Source organism: Girardinichthys multiradiatus, chromosome 13, assembly GCF_021462225.1.
Source record: "Girardinichthys multiradiatus isolate DD_20200921_A chromosome 13, DD_fGirMul_XY1, whole genome shotgun sequence".
In the NCBI taxonomy this organism is placed as follows: Eukaryota; Metazoa; Chordata; class Actinopteri; order Cyprinodontiformes; family Goodeidae; genus Girardinichthys; species Girardinichthys multiradiatus.
In genome coordinates, this window is record NC_061806.1 from 21,132,207 (window position 1) to 21,150,008 (window position 17,802).

General features: G+C 42.0%; 1 protein-coding gene across 2 annotated transcripts; it reads right to left on the reverse strand.

Moving 5' to 3' along the window:
* Positions 1-424: 424 nt before the first annotated feature.
* ccn4a (cellular communication network factor 4a) lies at positions 425-16,324 on the reverse strand. 2 transcript variants are annotated; one of them, XM_047383063.1, is made up of 5 exons: positions 16,021-16,324; positions 4,194-4,482; positions 2,819-3,130; positions 979-1,172; positions 425-908 (listed from the first exon to the last, which is right to left on the reverse strand). In XM_047383063.1, exons 1-5 carry the CDS (start codon positions 16,066-16,068, stop codon positions 609-611), a joined length of 1,143 nt encoding a protein of 380 aa, XP_047239019.1. In that variant the 5' UTR covers positions 16,069-16,324; the 3' UTR covers positions 425-608. The 2 variants fall into 2 exon arrangements, with proteins under 2 accessions (XP_047239019.1, XP_047239020.1); XM_047383064.1 differs by having other exon boundaries at positions 2,876-3,130; positions 16,021-16,319.
* Between the last annotated feature and the right edge of the window lie 1,478 nt (positions 16,325-17,802).

Here is a 17,802-nt window from a genome sequence, read left to right on the forward strand (position 1 = left end):
CATATTAGAAAGGCCTAGTCAAAGATCTATATCTGGATCAGACTATACAGCCTTTAAAATTGATGTTCACAGATGTTCTCCAACCATTCAGACTGAGATTGAGGCATTTTGCAATAGTGGACACAAATCTAATTAAACATTGCAAAAATGCACACCACGTTTTCATATTTTGTTATGAAATAAAATACAGAAACGTGTATCTTCTACTGCACTTATCATTTTTCATATAAATTCCCAGTGGAAAACGATGAATTGTGTGGTTGTTATCTGGAGAAAATGTGGAACAGTTTGAATACTTTGTAAGGCAAAAGATATTGTCTCCATACTTACAAACTCTCAGGTTAAAAATAATTTTGTTAAGGAAGCAATCCAAGATAGTTACATACAAAACATACAACTCAGCAGAAAACCTACAACAATAAAGTAAACTTTAAATATAGGGTTTTTATTGTTTTACCTCTTCAAATATTCTTGCTACATGAATCCATGTTTGAGGCATATTTCATATTTACAATTTTTTCCAATAGAAAAAATATAGATTGCACATGAAAAACTCAAAATATATCTTGAAAAAAAAATACAAGTATTCTTTGCCACATTGCTACATTTTAGTTCATGACCTCTGGATAACCATAGTAGCTCTCCAGCTCTGCAAAGATGTCGTTGGGATTTCTGCAGCTAAGGTTGCAGAAGCACGCTTGGATCCACATCATCTTCCAGGTAAATCCGGTCCCGTTTGGACACTCGAACTCCACGTCGACGGTCTTCAACTTGTACGGGATGCAGCAGCGCTCATCGGTACAAACGCCGCAGTATTTGGGCCGGTACTGCTTCTTGCTGGTGCAACCAGAAATGGTGAAATTTGATGGCTGATCTTCTCTGTAGATATTCAGGCACTTCTTTCCTGGCTAAGGAATAAGAGAAGCTCTTAGGAATAAGGATGTCTGTCCATTCATGACACAAAATTTGCACATCTACCTTGATATGTTTGGTGATGTCTGCCTCACATGGCCTCAGGTTGCAGAGACGGGACTCTTGGATGAGCTCACATTGATCGTTGGCGTTGGAGATCCTCAATGACAGGCCGCGGCCGCAGGTCTTGGAGCAGGGGCTCCATGAAGTGATCTGGGTGATGCAGTTCTTGTGCCAGCTCCTGCTCTCAGTTGAGAAAACTAGACCAGCATGAACAGGATGTAAAGAATTATGTTACATGTAAAATAAATATATACAGCTTTGAGCACTGAATGTTCGGTTTCACATTTTTATCCTGCTTTGTACACTTTACAATATAAGGTTAGCAGTTGATTTTCAAAAAAATCCTCCTGAAATAGTCACTATCAAATCTATCTTGTTATCATTCTATCTTGCTATCATGCAACATGACCATGACATGTTAAACATTTACCAAAATAAAGTAACGACTGATTTAGACAAGTTCAAGGTTTTCAACCTACTGGTCAACTCTCCGAATCATCACGGTTTCCTACATTTCTGTAAGTCATCATACATTTACTGTGGTAGGAAATTTCCAGTATCAAAAGGCAGAATGTGAGGAACAGCGTTCTAATTTCAGGGTTCTCTGGAATGAGTTCACATGAGGCAGACTCCATGCTAGTTTTTCATACTGCTCTGGATTTATACATTATTTATGGTTATTGCTTCAATTAACCTTGTGTTTTCTGTCTGAATATTCTTCTAATTGAAATGACACCTATATATTTAATGATTTAATGACACCAAATCTTAAGATCATCTTGGATTAAGAACAGTATTAACAAAAGTACAATGAGGGACCCAATACACAGTTGCTTTTGTTTTGTTTTAAACTGCTCCTGATTTCTTTACCTTTGCAAAAACAAAGACTGTAGATCAGTAAAAAAAAATGGAACAGCAAGGAGCAACACTTCTCTGCTGTTTATTGTGAGGACATCCCAGGGTTCAATTACCTGTTCCATCACCTGAGTAACATCTATCTAAAATCCTCAACCCAAGACTTGAGCTTGTAGATGAAGAAACACCTGACAGTATGTCCAAGATGGAAATACACCACAAAGGCAATCAGGGTAAAACGTATCTGGTTGGATGAATTAAGTTTGGTAAATTCATTTTTATTAAGAGAGAAATACAGTACTAACCCTGGTGTTGAGAAGGAAAAGAAGAGAAACAGGGAAAAAAGTAAGGTGTATGGTACATGCTACTCTAGTGGTGTCAACGTAAAATGGAATGTGTCTATTTCTAAACTCTTCAAATGTTTTTTTTTTTTCTCACAATCCTCTCAAGGATGTGGTCATCTGTGTTACCTTTGCAGTTTTTCCTTCCACTCAACGACGTTTTATTAATATGTTTGGAAACAGTACTATGTGAACAGCCAGCTTCTTTAGCAATGATCCTTGCCGGTCATTGTGAAACCATCACAGAGGATTAGTGTCTTTTCCGTGATTGTATAGGTCATAACATAAGATTTCTGCATTAAAAGGCCATTTCTATTGGTCTGATGTAGCAATTTTTGAGAGTGCCCTTGTATGTACAAGATGGAAGCGAACCACCTGGGCAATTGGTTAAAATAGATTTGTTTGGACCAACTTTTTGGGAAATTTTGATATTTATCTGTAAAAGAATAAAGTCAGAAAAATATTAAACAGTTCCTATTGTTGTTTCTTTTCCTTTTCCAGATTTTTCCAGACCTAGAAAATGCTAAAATCCAATTCCATTTTTTCCACACTTTTCAAGACTAGGAGGTAAACAATGCTGGTTTCAAAGTTTGTAATAAAAAAAAGAGTCTTAACAGTATTACAATAAAATTCTAGGTTGTTTGTACCAACATGATCTTTAGCAACATGATTATTGGCCTCTTTGTATCCGGATGGTGTCCTACCCTCCACTGCGTGCCGAGGCGCTGTCTTGCGCCCTCTCCTTGGTTCATCACAGATCCACTGTTCACAGCACTGCCCCCGGACTTTGACTCTCCGTGGACTTATGCACCAAACTCTGGGAGGCTGGGACTCTGAGCACAGGGACACACAACCGATGGCGCCGTTCACGCACACACACTGGTATTTACAGCTGGGCTTGAAGCTCTGACCATTACGGTAGAGCACGCCGTCATACTCACAGCCCGTTCCTGTCATATCTGACAGAGACAACAGGTGAACACATTTTATATAGATAAACGGCTCAGTCTGCAAACCAAGACAAACAAATTTCTCTATTATAGTGATGAATCTTGTTAAATGTAGACACATCATTATAGCAGCATTACAGTGGGGCCTTCCCATGCTGCAAAAAGATTTATGACCAATCAGAAAACAGACAAAGAACATACAGGATGTCGGCGTCCTGGAGAGCCTAAAGGGAGAAAACTCTGCAAGTGCTGTGGATAGTTGAGTGGAGTTCCCATAGAAAGGTTTCCCTCTCACAGCCCCATCAGCTCCCATCAATTATGTGTCTTATTGCAGGGGGAGGCGGTGTCATGGTTATGCTATAGGGGTGGGCTGTTATAATTTATAGAGAGGGTTTGACTGCTCTTCAAAGGTTTTTAGAAACGCCTATAATAATACCAATATGCAGGCTTTCCTAAGACAACACATCTAAAACAGATGTTTACACGCTGTGTAAACAGATTCTTGCTAATTACTGATGCTACCAATGCATCATGTAAGCTTCAGTACTGAGACATCTTATCCAACCTATCTCCATTTTGCTTAATATATATTGACTTCTTTTATTCCATTTTATAAAATGTGCAGTTTAGGCAAGATAGAGATAGATTTTGGAATATTTTTTTAATGAGGCTATTAAGAATTTTACTACTTAAGTATAATTAAATAGCTTATCATTTACTGCATATAAGGATCCTCCGTTGATAAGGCTTTTCACCTCACTATATGCTTTTTACATATTTTCATGTAAAAAACCTTAAAAAATTAGGACTGCAATGTAGCTGTGTTTATAATAATAATATTTGTTTGTGTTGTTTGTTTGATAACATTTAGATTTAAAAGATGGTAAAGAGGATCCTAACTGAGACATTCTCTTTAAGCTTTATCTTTGTGAAAAGTGGGACGCTGTAAATAATGCACTCTGTTCCATATATGGTGGAATGGCCTTGACAAAGTAACATGCAATTTTAAAGTGTGACCTGAGATGTTCCTGTTGTGTAAAACCAGATGATTATTCCAGTGAGTGACACTTACATGCACACACTCCTTTTTCGTACTTAGGCTTGTCCGAGCTGTAGTCACAGTACAGCCCCTTGTGGTAGTCGCAGGTGTCGGCCTCATTGCACTCCTCCCCAACCTGCCTTGCGCAGGCCTTGCAGCAGTCGCAGCCGTCCATTAGGAGGCTTACACCTGCAGGGCACTTGGGAGCCACCTTGGGGCACTCACAGGGCCACTTGCAGTATCGCGTTACGTTGTACGGGTCTGCAGTTGGAGTAGTGAGGGCTGTGGCAGGTGGCATGGCAGTGGAATTCAAAGAGTAGGCCTGGAAGGAAAATAACAAATGAAAATAATTTAAAAATGCTTAAAAATAATTATTTACCAATCTAATGAACAACCATTTTCAAATATATTTTAGTGAAATTAATATTTTATCAATATAATCAAAAACTTGGTGGTTATCTTTATATTTCCTTATCAAAATTCTTGAGTGAGATTCTGAAGGTTATATTCCTAGTTTCTGAATGGTTCTCTTTGCATAAAATGAAAGGTATTGCATAATCTCTTAATGTTGGTCTTGGGGATTTTAACAGAGCAAACCTCTCATATGAACTACCAAAATACAGTCAACATATTCCCACCAAGGATAAAAACACACTGGACCATTGTTACACAGCTTCAAAAGATGCAAACTGGAATGTCACCATTGCCGCTTTGGGACTGTGTGATCACTATCTGCTTCATCACATTCCACCTTACAGGCAAAAATTAAAAACTTCTAAGCCTGGTTCAGACTTTCACTTCAGCGCAGATGCCTGTTTTGACTGCATAGATTGGAATGTTTTCTAAGCTTTGGGTACTCATCTGAAGGACATTTCTGTAACTGTCACATCCTACATCAGTTTTTTGGAGGACATTCTATATATGAAACAACAGTAAAACATGGTTCACTTAACATATGAGGAAGCTGCATCAAACCAAGGAAGAATTTTACATCAGCGAGGCCATTTATAAGCAGGCCAGATACAAACTGACCATGGAGATCAGAGCAGCTAAGAGAAGCTACAGCTGGAAGCTAAAAAAACAGCTTTTCAGTAAATGACCCGACATCAGCTTGGGATGGTTTGAAAAACATTGCAAACTACAGAATGCCAGTGGACTTCCAGAGAGGTCCACTGGGGTCTCTGCAGATCCCACACATCCTGGACACAAACTGTTTAGACTTTTACCTTCAGGTTGTCACTACAGAGCACTATTTGTAAAAACCAGCTGCCACAGAGATTTCTTCCACCAGGCTGTCTCTCTGATGAACACTTAACAGTCAGAGTGCACAGATCAATACCATTCATACTATGTCTTTCTATTTTCTAAAAACAACCTTGTTTATTTTCCCTTTTTATATAGTTGATGATTTAAATTGAGACTAACGTGGAACCAATGTCAAATTCCTTGTCTGTGTGCACAAACGTGGTGAATACAACTGATTCTGATAATGAGTTTCTCTTCCATCAGTGTGTTTTTTCCTCTCACAAGCACCATTGTGCAGCTATGATCACACTCAGCAGATGTTTACCCTCATACTGGTCACTTTATATGCATTAACAGCACCAGCATCAAAAGCTACTTGGTTTTTTTAACATTTCCATTTCAAATGGATTTTTCAAGGAACAAATTGTGCAACCACTAATAATTTTTTTTTTATTTTAAAATGGAATTTCTCTCAGAAAATGTATAACTGGTGTAATGTAATAGTTAAAAGTTGCCAGATTCACCACAATGAAACACTTTTTAGGCAAGAAGAGGCACACATGAGTGCAGGTTTAAATATTTCTAGCAAACCCATAAAATTACAGAATAGCTCATTTGGTCAGAGCAATAGAGAGCACTTTAGCTCAAATCTTTGAAAGACACGCACACACACACACACACGCACACACACACACACACACACACACACACACACACACACATACACACACAGACATACACACATGCATGCATGCTTAATCCACAGTTAATAATGGTAAAACATATTTAATTATCGTAAGCTTATTGGTCATTTTTCTAAGCTTCTGCTCAGCCCCTTAGTGGAATTAGAGTCATATTATCAATAATAACTCCGTGTGATGTTGTCAGCTAATGCTGATTAATGAGTTTTAATCAAAGCTGTGCCACTAAGCCAACCCTCAGAGGAGTTAATTTAGCCTGCAGTCACTGTGCTATTTACAAAAGAAACACTGATATACAGTTAAGCCAATATTATTCATACCCCTTGTAGAGAATCTGTGGAGGGAGCTAAAAATTTGGGTAATAGCAATGACACCCTAACTTCAAGACACCCTCATAAGAACTAAACAAATGAGGCACGTGACGTCACCCGGTGCGGCAGAGCCGGGGTCCCACCCATGAGCCAGGCCTGGGGTCGGAACCCATCAGAGAGCGCCTGGTGGCTGGGTTGCTCCTCGCAGGACCCGGCCGGGTCAAGCCCGGAGGAGAGACACGAGGCCATCCCCCAGTGGCCCCACCACCTGCAGGGGGAACCGTGAGGGACCGGTGCAAAGAGGATTGGGCGGCAGACGAAGGTGGAGACCTCGACGGCCCGATCCCCGGATGCTTAGCCTGGCTCTAGGGACGTGGAATGTCACCTCGTTGGAGGGTAGGAGCCTGAGCTTGTGCGGGAGGTCGAGAGATACTGACTAGAAATAGTCGAGCTCACCTCCACTCACAGCGTAGGCTCTGGAACCCATCTCCTCGAGAGGCGCTGGACTCTCTTCTACTCTGGAGTGGAGAGGCTGGGGTGGGTTTGCTTGTTGCCCCCCAGCTCAGCTGTCTCGTGTTGGGGTTTACCCCGGTGGATGAGAGAGTCGCATCCTTGAGCCTAGAGGGTGACACGGGAGTGGATTTTCTCTCCTGTCCCATCCCGCTCCCACAGAAAAATGTCTTGTCCCATCCCAATCCCAGGCCAGCATAACGAAAAAAATCCTGTCCCATCCCACTCCTGGTAAATTGACTCCCACTCCCATCCCGCTCCCATTCAGAACGACTCCCACTCCTGTGCCACTCCCATTTTTGTTTTTTTCATTTAGTCTTTTGGCAATTTCTTTGTTTGAAGGACCAGTTAGGTCCCTGTTTTTAGCTGTAGTAAAGGCCAGTTAAAGTAAAAAGAATAATAATGAAAAAATAATAAAATATTAAACAAGGAAACAGACCATGCCTATCTTAGTTGAATAAACAAAATGTACATAGTTGTATTTTACTTATTTATTAAGTGACTGTTTCCTTTGAACAATGACATTACTTTTATGTTTCAAGTTACTGAAACGAAAGAAAAATGCACCTAGCAAGAGAAATGTACTTGTTGAACAAAAGGCCAAAAAGGCATTACCTTCACAATTTAGAAACTGTAGCTCAATGGTTCACAGCCCTGGTCCTCAGGGACCCCTTCCCTGCAAGTTTTAAATGTGTGTCTGCTCCAGAACACTTGATTTAAATTCTGACATGACCTCCTATACAGGCATCAAGAATGGAGGGTCAAACTGGACAAATTTAATACAATAAAATCATCATTAAATAGATGAATGTTGTGAATGTCCCATAAGTGAAGTAAATGTAACATGAAAGAAATGTAACATTAAATGTGCCATTAAATTAAAGGTACCATTTATTTATTTAATACATCATTAGAAACAATAAATGTACCATTATGTCATGAAATGGACTATTATGCAATTAAATGTGCCACTGAATAATTAAGTATAATTTTAAAGATGACATGACGTAATTAGTGGTACACTTAATATTTAATGATGTATTAAATAAATTGTACATTTAATGGTACATTAAATTTTTTTCTATTTCACAACATATTTATTTAATATCTTCCCTTGATGAAGCCTTTCTATACGGAGCCCGCGAGGGGACAAGGGGGGATTTTTTCTCTTTTGTGTCCCCACGCAATAGTCTTTGCGTTATTTCGCAATACTTTGTGGGATAGTTTCCAAACCAGATAACTGCAAAAATGAAACAAACACTACACCCGTTTTGAGATTTATTGAGTTTTATTTTGAAATCGGCCTTAAATAAAATTATCTTCAATCAGACTAAAAGACAGTTTTTATCCACAAGCTGTCAAACAAACTACTGAACAATAAAACTGCACGAAACCACATCTGTGACACTTTGTTTGCTTATTACTGCTGCATGATGTGTACTTTTTTTTGTACGCCATTAGTGTTTTTGTTTTTATCGTGATTTGAACGGTTCTTCTTATCCTAAGCATTTTATCGCATTGTTTACTGCGTGTTAACCTGCATATGACAAATAAACCATATCAATCACATATCAGTGTTTGTTTTATGAGCAGTTTGTCATCTGTGCTGTTCCAAATTGCCGAACGCAAAAGTATTGCGTGGGGACGCAAAAGTAATAAATTTCCCCATGTCCCCTCACGGGCTTCCGTACCTTACCTCTTAAATCTTTAGAGCACATGCAGCAATTTTGTTGGTCAGATGAGACTTGACACATGATGGTACTTTTGGTTTGATGAATGAAGAGATGCAGGGCTGATTCAATCCAGAATCTGTCTTACAAGTGTCCCTTAATCACTGGTGAACTTGATTACGACTAAACACGTTTTACAAGCAGCAGACTGCGTGTTAAAACCGCTACATTCAACTCTCCTGAAGGTCGGTAATATTTGCGTCTTTCCTGTGAGCTCTATGAGTTTAATAGATAAGTCCTTATTTCTGACTTTACGTTACAAATCCAATTTTAACACGTCCAGTTCTCCACCTGCGTTTGCTCCCTCCATCCTGAATGCAGGTGGAAAACACCGAGCAGAAGCACTGTTGGCTTGTGGGTCTTGTAGTTCGTTTGACTCACATTATAGTATAGGCTTCTTCGAAAAAAACTACACAATGGCGGCGTCGTTTCAAGTTTTTTTTTCTTAGTTTATAACAAAGTCTCAGTTTACATTTCCAAGGACAATTGATCCTAGTTTATTTTCCCTCCTATTGCTTAGCTCCCGCTCCCGTCTGCTCCCGTTCATTTTTTATCCTGTACCGTCCCAATCACGTGATCTTTACTGATGCTGTCTCCCGTCCCGCGGGTTTCCCGTGGGAATCCCGTGACCCGTGGGACTCCCGAAAAAATGTCAGCCTCTACTTGAGCCTTCGGGTTGGGGACAGGTCTCTGACTGTCGTTTCAGCCTACAGGTCGGGCGGTAGTGCGGAGTACCTGGCCTTCTTGACGTCCCTGTCGGGGGTGCTGGATAGTGCCCCTCCTTATTCTGCTGGGGGAATTTAAAGCCCACATGGGACATGACAGTGAGAGTGGCCTCCCCGATCTGAATCCGAGTGATGTTTTGTTATTGGACTTCTGTGCTAGTCACGGATTGTCCATAATGAACACCATGTTCAAGCATAAGGGTGTCCATCAGTGCACTTGGCACCAGGACACCCTATGCAGGAGGTTGATGATCAACTTTGTTGTCGTATCATCAGACCTTCGGCCGCATGTTTTGGACACTTGGGTGAAGAGAGGGGCTGAGCTGTCCACAGATCACCACCTGGTGGTGAGTTGGAGCCACTGGAAGAGGAGAAAGCCGGACAGACTTGGCAGGCCCAAGTGCATAGTGAGGGTCTGCTGGGAACGTCTGGCAGAGGCCTCGGACAGGGACGTATTCAACTCCCACCTCCGGGAGAGCTTTGACCAGATTCCGGGGGATTTTGGAGACATAGAGTCCGAGTGGACCATGTTCTCCGCATCTTTTGTCGATGCTGCTGCCCGTAGCTGTGTCCGTAAGGTCTGCGGTGCCTGTTGCGGCGGCAATCCTCGAACCCGGTGGTGGACACCGGCAGTAAGGGATGCTGTCAAGCTGAAGAAGGAGTCCTATTGGCTGTGGTTGGCTTGTGGGACTCCTGAGGCGGCTGACAGGTACCATGAGGCCAAGCATGCCGCGGCCCGGGCTGTGGCAGTGGCAAAAACCCGGGCCTGGGAGGAGTTCGGTAAGGCCATGGAGTAGGACTACCGGTTTGCCTCGGAGCAATTCTGGCAAACTGTCCGGCGCCTCAGGAGGGGGAAGCAGTGCTTCACCAACACTGTTTACAGTGGGGGTGGGAGGCTGCTGACCTCGACTGGGGACATTATCGGGTGGTGGAAGGAGTACTTCGAGGATCTCCTCAACCCGGCCATCACGCATTCCCTGGTGAAAACAGAGGCTGGGTACTTGGGGTTGGACTCTTTCATCACCCAGGCTGAAGTCACCGAGGTGGTTAAAAAGCTCCGCGGTGGCAGGGCTTCGGGGGTGGATGAGATCCGCCCTGAGTACCTCAAGTCTCTGGATGTTGTGGGGCTGTCATGGTTGACACGCCTCTTCAACATTGCGTGGCGGTCGGGGACAGTGGCTCTGCTCGGCTTCAGGAGGAGCAGTGTGGTTTTCGTCCCGGCCGTGGAACACTGGACCAGCTCTATACCCTCTACAGGGTACTCGAGGGTTCATGGGAGTTTGCCCAACCGGTCCACATGTGTTTTGTGGACCTGGAGAAAGCATTCGACTGTGTCCCTCATGGTGCCCTGTGGGGGGTGCTCCAGGAGTATGGAATAGGGGGCCCTTTATTAGGAGCCATCCAGTCTCTGTACAAGCGGAGCAAGAGTTTGGTCCGCATCGCCGGCACTAAGTCGGACCTGTTCCCGGTGCATGTTGGACTCTGGCAGGGCTGCCCTTTGTCACCGGTCCTGCTCATAACTTTTATGGACAGGATTTCTAGGCGCAGCCCAGGGCCGGAGGGGGTCTGGTTTGGGGACCAGTGGATTTCATCTCTTCTTTTTGCCGATGACGTAGTCCTGCTGGCCCCCTGTAGCCAAGACTTACAGCACGGCTGGGGCGGTTCGCAGCCGAGTGTGAAGCGGCTGGGATGAAGATCAGCTCCTCCAAGCCCGAGGCCATGGTAATCAACTGGAAAAGGGTGGCTTGCCCTCTTCATGTTGGAGGGGAGTTCCTGCCTCAAGTGGAGGAGTTTAAGTATCTCGGGGTCTTACTTACGAGTGAGGGAAGAATGGAGTGGGAGATCAACAGACGGATCGGTGTGGCTGCCGCAGTAATTGGGTCACTGTGCCAGTCCGTTGTGGTGAAGAGAGAGCTGAGCCGAAAAGAGAAGCTCTCGATTTACCGGTCGGTCTATGTTCCTACCCTCACCTATGCCCATGAACTTTGGGTCATGACCGAAAGAACAAGATCCCGGATACAAGCGGCTGAAAAGAGCTTCCTCCGTAGGGTTGCTGGGCACTCCCTTAGAGATAGGGTGAGGAGCTCGGCCATCCGGGAGGGGCTCGGAGTAGAGCCGCTACTCCTCCACATCAAGAGGAGCCAGTTGAGGTGGCTCGGGCATCTATACCGGATGCCTCCTGGACGCCTTCCACGGCGTGTTCCAGGCACGCCCCAGGGGATGGCCCAGGACACGCTGGAGGTACTATGTTTCTCGGCTGGCCTGGGAACGCCTTGGGCTCCCCCCGGAGGAGCTGGAGGAGGTGTCTGGGGAGAGGGACATCTGGGCGTCTCTGCTGAGTCTGCTGCCCCCGCGACCCGGTCCCGGATAAAGCGGAAGACGACGACATTCCAACCTCAAAGACCTGGAGCTCATCACCAAAAAATAAATTATTAAAATATCAGTGTAAACATGCGAAAAGCTGTTCAACAATTAAAAGAAATGCATGATTAATGTAATGCCAATAAATATTTTTCCACTGATTATTGAAATGGGGTTTCAACAGGTTTTATCATTTAATGGTTTAAGAAAATGAAAATAAAAACTGATATATTAGTTTGTTTAAAGTTGATCAAATGTTCACATTGTTTTATTATGTTCTAAGAGATACCTGTCTCTTTTTCTATCAGAGACAAATTTTTTGGCTAAATGAAATTGATTTTAAATCAAACTTTTTGCCGTTTAACTATAAATACTGCCACCGCTCAAAACTATTATTCATACAAACAGAGCAGATTGGTGCTCCAAGCAGTCACTGTGCTTAAAATCTGTTATTTTTGGGGGGTAATTTGTATGGTATTCTACAGGATTGTGGTCTTGTACCTTTTCTGTTCTCTCTTTATGTACTTCTCTCAGGAAATAATACAGTTTCACTGTATGCTGATGATACCCAGGTTTTTTGTTTATTAAAAAGCAGTAGAGTACAGTTTTAGCAGATCATTGTAGAATTACAAGCTACCATTGAAGATATTAGGTTCTGAAGTTCTTGCAAGTTTTTAGATCTCAGAAACTGTAAGAAATATATTTAGCCTCTTAAAACTCAGATATTTAATTTGCAATTTTTTATTTTCAAGACCCTGTCCTGTGGAACCAGTTAACTCTCCGTTTTTAAAATTAAACCCTTGTTGGGTTCATCCGTTTTGGTCGGACAGACTGACTAGGCTGCGCAGTTAGACATGCGCAGCTCAACAGACATCGCGGCTCTGACATCACCTGGGATTATAAAACCCGCAGAAAATAAACTTTTGTTGTGATTTCCACCGTGTGTCACTGGACGACGCAACAGAGTCACATTTATGGAGAGACAAAAGTTCGCACTTTTCCTCCACACGGCCATTCCCGCAAGAGCTTGAAAGCTGGAAATCTGTCTGGTACCAGCAGGTCAGAAGAAGACACTCCGGCAGAGGTGGAAACCAAAAGAGGTTTGTGTCCAAGGAGACCCCCTTGTGATTCAGTCGACTAAAGGGTTCATCATATTTTCCCGTTTCGGACGGATGAGAAGTTTACAGTTTTTTTTTCAAGTTGACCATGGACACGTGATCTCCCCCCCACCGACCCTCGTTTTTCTTCAGACCTGACCCATCTTCAACTGGTGGAGAGAAGAAATCAACGTCAATGTAATTTCGTTCTTTTTTTTATATTAAATCGGATATGTGCATTTAGAGGTCTGGGCAGGATGAGGCATAGTTTAGGTGATTTAGAATCACCAGTAGTTAATCCAAGGTATCAACTTGTTTCATGCAATACTGATTGAAGTGTTTTATGCTGAGCTGTTTTGACTTGCTGTGAGAGTGTGTTGAATTGCGCAGCGCGGATGAGATCAGCAAGGTGCGTGGGTTTTTGTCCGGCTGATCCCAAATCAGCCAGGAGTTAGAAGTTAGACTTTTAAAGTTTTTCCATTCAAAGCAACTGCGGTCTGAGCCTCGTGGCCTGACCACTCCTTTGTCCCAGTTTTATCACTGGAGTTTTTTTCCACTGAGTTCCCGCCTAAGAGTTGTATGACCCTTTGTTCGAGATTTGGGGCAATCAGCTGTTAGTGGCTAAGGGCACAGCCCACCGTTTACCAGCTGATCGCCGCTATCGAGGCATCAGCACACCAGGACTTCTCCTTCCAAGTTAACCCAAATTGCGCATTTTGTCCATAAAACTGCTGATTTGATCTTCACTCAGTGCGCATATATATTTTCTTTTATTATTATTGTTAGGTAGTCATTTTTATCCCTTTTGTGTAGAAGTGTTTGTTAGTTAGGTGAAGGTTTTTAGACCAGAATGGTGGTATATCAGGGCTATATGGCTTCAATAAATCTTCACATATATATTTAAGAGAAGCGTTTGTGTTTATTTCGTGCAAGAGTGATTTATCTGTCAAAACAAGGTATATTTAAATAATTTTAAAATGTTTTGCATATTTTACTTAACTTTCACATATTTGTCTTAATTGTATCTGTTTGCAAATTGAGTTTACAAGTTGTGTTTGTGTTCATATTTGTTTTTTTTGTGAACTACTTGATTGTTTTAGTTTCGTAAAACACTGCAATCTGTAGGGGTAATAAAAACGAAGCTTTATTGAGATAAGATTCTGCATAACAACTGTTCAATGTTTAGTTGTAGATTAGACATTAGTTGCAGACAGTTGTGACAAAAGATTTCAATATCACATTTCTGCAAGGATACATGAAATCCAGTTTTTGACAAATAAAACACAAACCACTTGTATTAATTATGTACAGTGCCTTGCGAAAGTACTCGGCCCCCTTGAGCTGGTCAACCTCTTGCCACACAAATAAAAAACTGAAAAGTGGGGCGTGCAATATTATTCGGCCCCTTTACTTTCAGTGCAGCAAACTCACTCCAGAAGTTCAGTGAGGATCTCTGAATGATCCAATGTTGTCCCAAATGACTGATGATGATAAATAGAATCCACCTGTGTGTCATCAAGTCTCCGTATAAATGCACCTGCTCTGTGATAGTCTCAGGGTTCGGTTCAAAGTGCAGAGAGCATCATGAAGACCAAGGAACACACCAGGCAGGTCCGAGATACTGTTGTGGAGAAGTTTAAAGCCGGATTTGGATACAAAAAGATTTCCCAAGCTTTAAACATCCCAAGGAGCACTGTGCAAGCAATCATATTGAAATGGAAGGAGTATCAGACCACTGCAAATCTACCAAGACCCGGCCGTCCCTCTAAACTCTCATCTCGAACAAGGAGAAGACTGATCAGAGATGCAGCCAAGAGGCCCATGATCACTCTGGATGAACTGCAGAGATCTACAGCTGAGGTGGGAGAGTCTGTCCATAGGACAACAATCAGTCGTACACTGCATAAATCTGGCCTTTATGGAAGAGTGGCAAGAAGAAAGCCATTTCTCAAAGATATCCATAAAAAGTCTCATTTAAAGTTTGCCACAAGCCACCTGGGAGACACACCAAACATGTGGAAGAAGGTGCTCTGGTCAGATGAAACCAAAATCAAACTGTTTGACCACAATGCAAAATGATATGTTTGGCGTAAAAGCAACACGGCTCATCACCCTGAACACACCATCCCCACTGTCAAACATGCGGTGGCAGCATCATGGTTTGGGCCTGCTTTTCATCAGCTGGGACAGGGAAGATGGTCAAAATTGATGGGAAGATAGATGGGGCCAAATTCAGGACCATTCTGGAAGAAAACCTGTTGGAGTCTGCAAGAGACCTGAGACTGGGACGGAGATTTATCTTCCAACAAGACAATGATCCAAAACATAAAGCCAAATCTACAATCTAATGGTTCACAAATAAACGTATCCAGGTGTTGGAATGGCCAAGTCAAAGTCCAGATCTGAATCCAATCGAGAATCTGTGGAAAGAGCTGAAGACTGCTGTTCACAAACGCTCTCCATCCAACCTCACTGAGCTCCAGCTGTTTTGCAAGGAAGAATGGGCAAGAAGTTCAGTCTCTCGATGTGCAAAACTGATAGAGACAAACCCCAAGAGACTTGCAGCTCTAATTGCAGCAAAGGGTGGCGCTACAAAGTATTAACGCAAGGGGGCCGAATAATATTGCACGCCCCACTTTTCAGTTCTTTATTTGTTAAAAAAGTTTGACACATCCAGTAAATTTCATTCCACTTCACGATTGTGTCCCACTTGTTGTTGATTCTTCACAAATAATTTTAATTTTATATCTTTATGTTTGAAACCTGAAATGTGGCAAGAGGTTGACCAGTTCAAGGGGGCCGAATACTTTCGCAAAGCACTGTAGCTGTGTACTTGATCATATCCGAAACAAGTTGAGTCAAATTAACCACAAGAGGGCACCAACATCTATCTAAAGCAAACCAGCAAGGCGAAAGCTGCAATCACATTAGTTTATCTAATCGTGGAATAATGGGAGACAATAAGAAGTTATCTTAAGGTGTACCAAAGAGAATTAAAATACATTCTTGAACGGTTTTATTAATCATACGTCATGATCAATTAAAAGAAAACACCTGAAAAACAGAAGTTAGAGTGCCTTTCTCTTAATAATACATTAGAAAAAAAAATAAAAATAAAAACTATTTACTGCGACATATTCATTTAACAAATAACAGAATAAAATGTTCCACTCAGCCCACCTGTTGAATCCCAGCTGCTGTCAGAATACATAACAGGAGCCAACTCATCACTGGTGACGAAGTGCCTGTGCATTAAATCGGGAATTCGGTTCCGCTGTGTTTACACTATAGAAACTCAGGTCTGCTCCTCAGGTGAGCTACATCCTCCTGCCCGGACTGTCATACTCTGCAGCTTCACGCTCTCTGATCCCGAACCTTCTGCTGACAGCCCAATGTAAGGTCTGTAAGGACGCGAACAGCATACTGTGGAAAGTTTCTTCTCATTTCCTCAGCTCCACTTTCACCCCAAAATTCTCCTCCTCCTTCTTCTCCTCCTCCTGTTCTTCCTCTCCTCATGGCGCAGGCTGACCGGTGGTTAGGGCGTGTCTGGAAGACAGCTGGACTCTCTGGAACTTGCTTAGTTTAGGATTAAAGGACATTCCTGTTGGAATATCGTCTGACAAATGCAAGACTAGATGTTGAATAAAAATAGCCAGCAAAATAAACCCAAATTAAATCAAGCCTTATTTTCCACCTGTTAAGAGAAACACCTGCCTTTCCTCCTTATATATAAAACTCTTAATGGCAATTAGAACGATTTTTACAGTGGCTCTCAAAAGTATGGACATCCCAGTAAAAACATGTTTTATTTATATTTTCATTCACCTAAACAAAAAGTAACAATTGTTCTTTTGGCTTATTTGTAACCCCTCTGCAAAGTCTGGCTTGAAAAATGCAATGTCAGAGAAATCCAACTAAGACAGATAAACGTTACTTCTGGATCATCAGTTTCACTAAAGCTGATGTTTGGTGGAAAATCACGAAGACTGAATCCTCAAAGTGGATCAAAAATGTGCTTCAGGAAAATACTTGGTGTGCACACTTATGCACCTTTTGATTTTTTTTTTCTTTTGATAGATTTGTTTGTTTTTCAGTTGAACTGTACAGAATGAACATTGCCATAGTCTTAAAAAACATTTGAAGTAATTTAGCATGGTTTTACCATGCTGCTCAACATGCAATGTGCACACTTTTGAGAGCCACTGCAATTTGTAGGGCAAATTATTGAAAGCATTTCTGTAAGAGTCCCACGGACCAGAAGCCCACGTTTTTTTCATTGAAGTTTAACCCTTTTGTATTAAACATCATATACACACTTAAAATTCAGGCAAAATGAATAATAAACCCCTGTAGAGATCTACAGGCAAACTCAGACATCTTTAGAGAATTAAAAAAACTGACAAAAACATGAAACAGCAATATAGATTTTTAAAATTTAGATAGCATTAACAATCCACCATCTCTAAACCAATAAATACAGTACCAAGTACCAAATCCATTGCAAACAGATTGGTATGTGGTGGGCTGCCCATAAAATGGGGCGACCAAAGAGGGAAAAGCACACATACTAATTGTGCATAGGCTTGTAAACCCAAAGTTTTGACTCTTTTAAAGGCTGCAGTTCAAATGCAAAATGTCACACTGTCAGAGGGAAGCCTGACATCATATTCCAGGATTATGGGGAGGAAACAACATGTGGAGAAAGATGACCTAAAAGGGAAAGTAAAGTAAAGAGTGACTGGATTGATGAGATGATTTTATAATAGTTGCAACACGCCTCATTAAAAGATTTCAGGGTTCTAAGCCTTGGGTATTTTTTTTTTTTAGCTCACAAAGGTCAGAGGAAGACTCCGTTATTGGAGTTGCTTCTTTGTGCGTGCATATGTCAAGAAATGCTCAAAGGTGAGATGCAATGTTAAAATTAGAATAGCCCACTTGGTACATCCTCTTATACAGCTAATA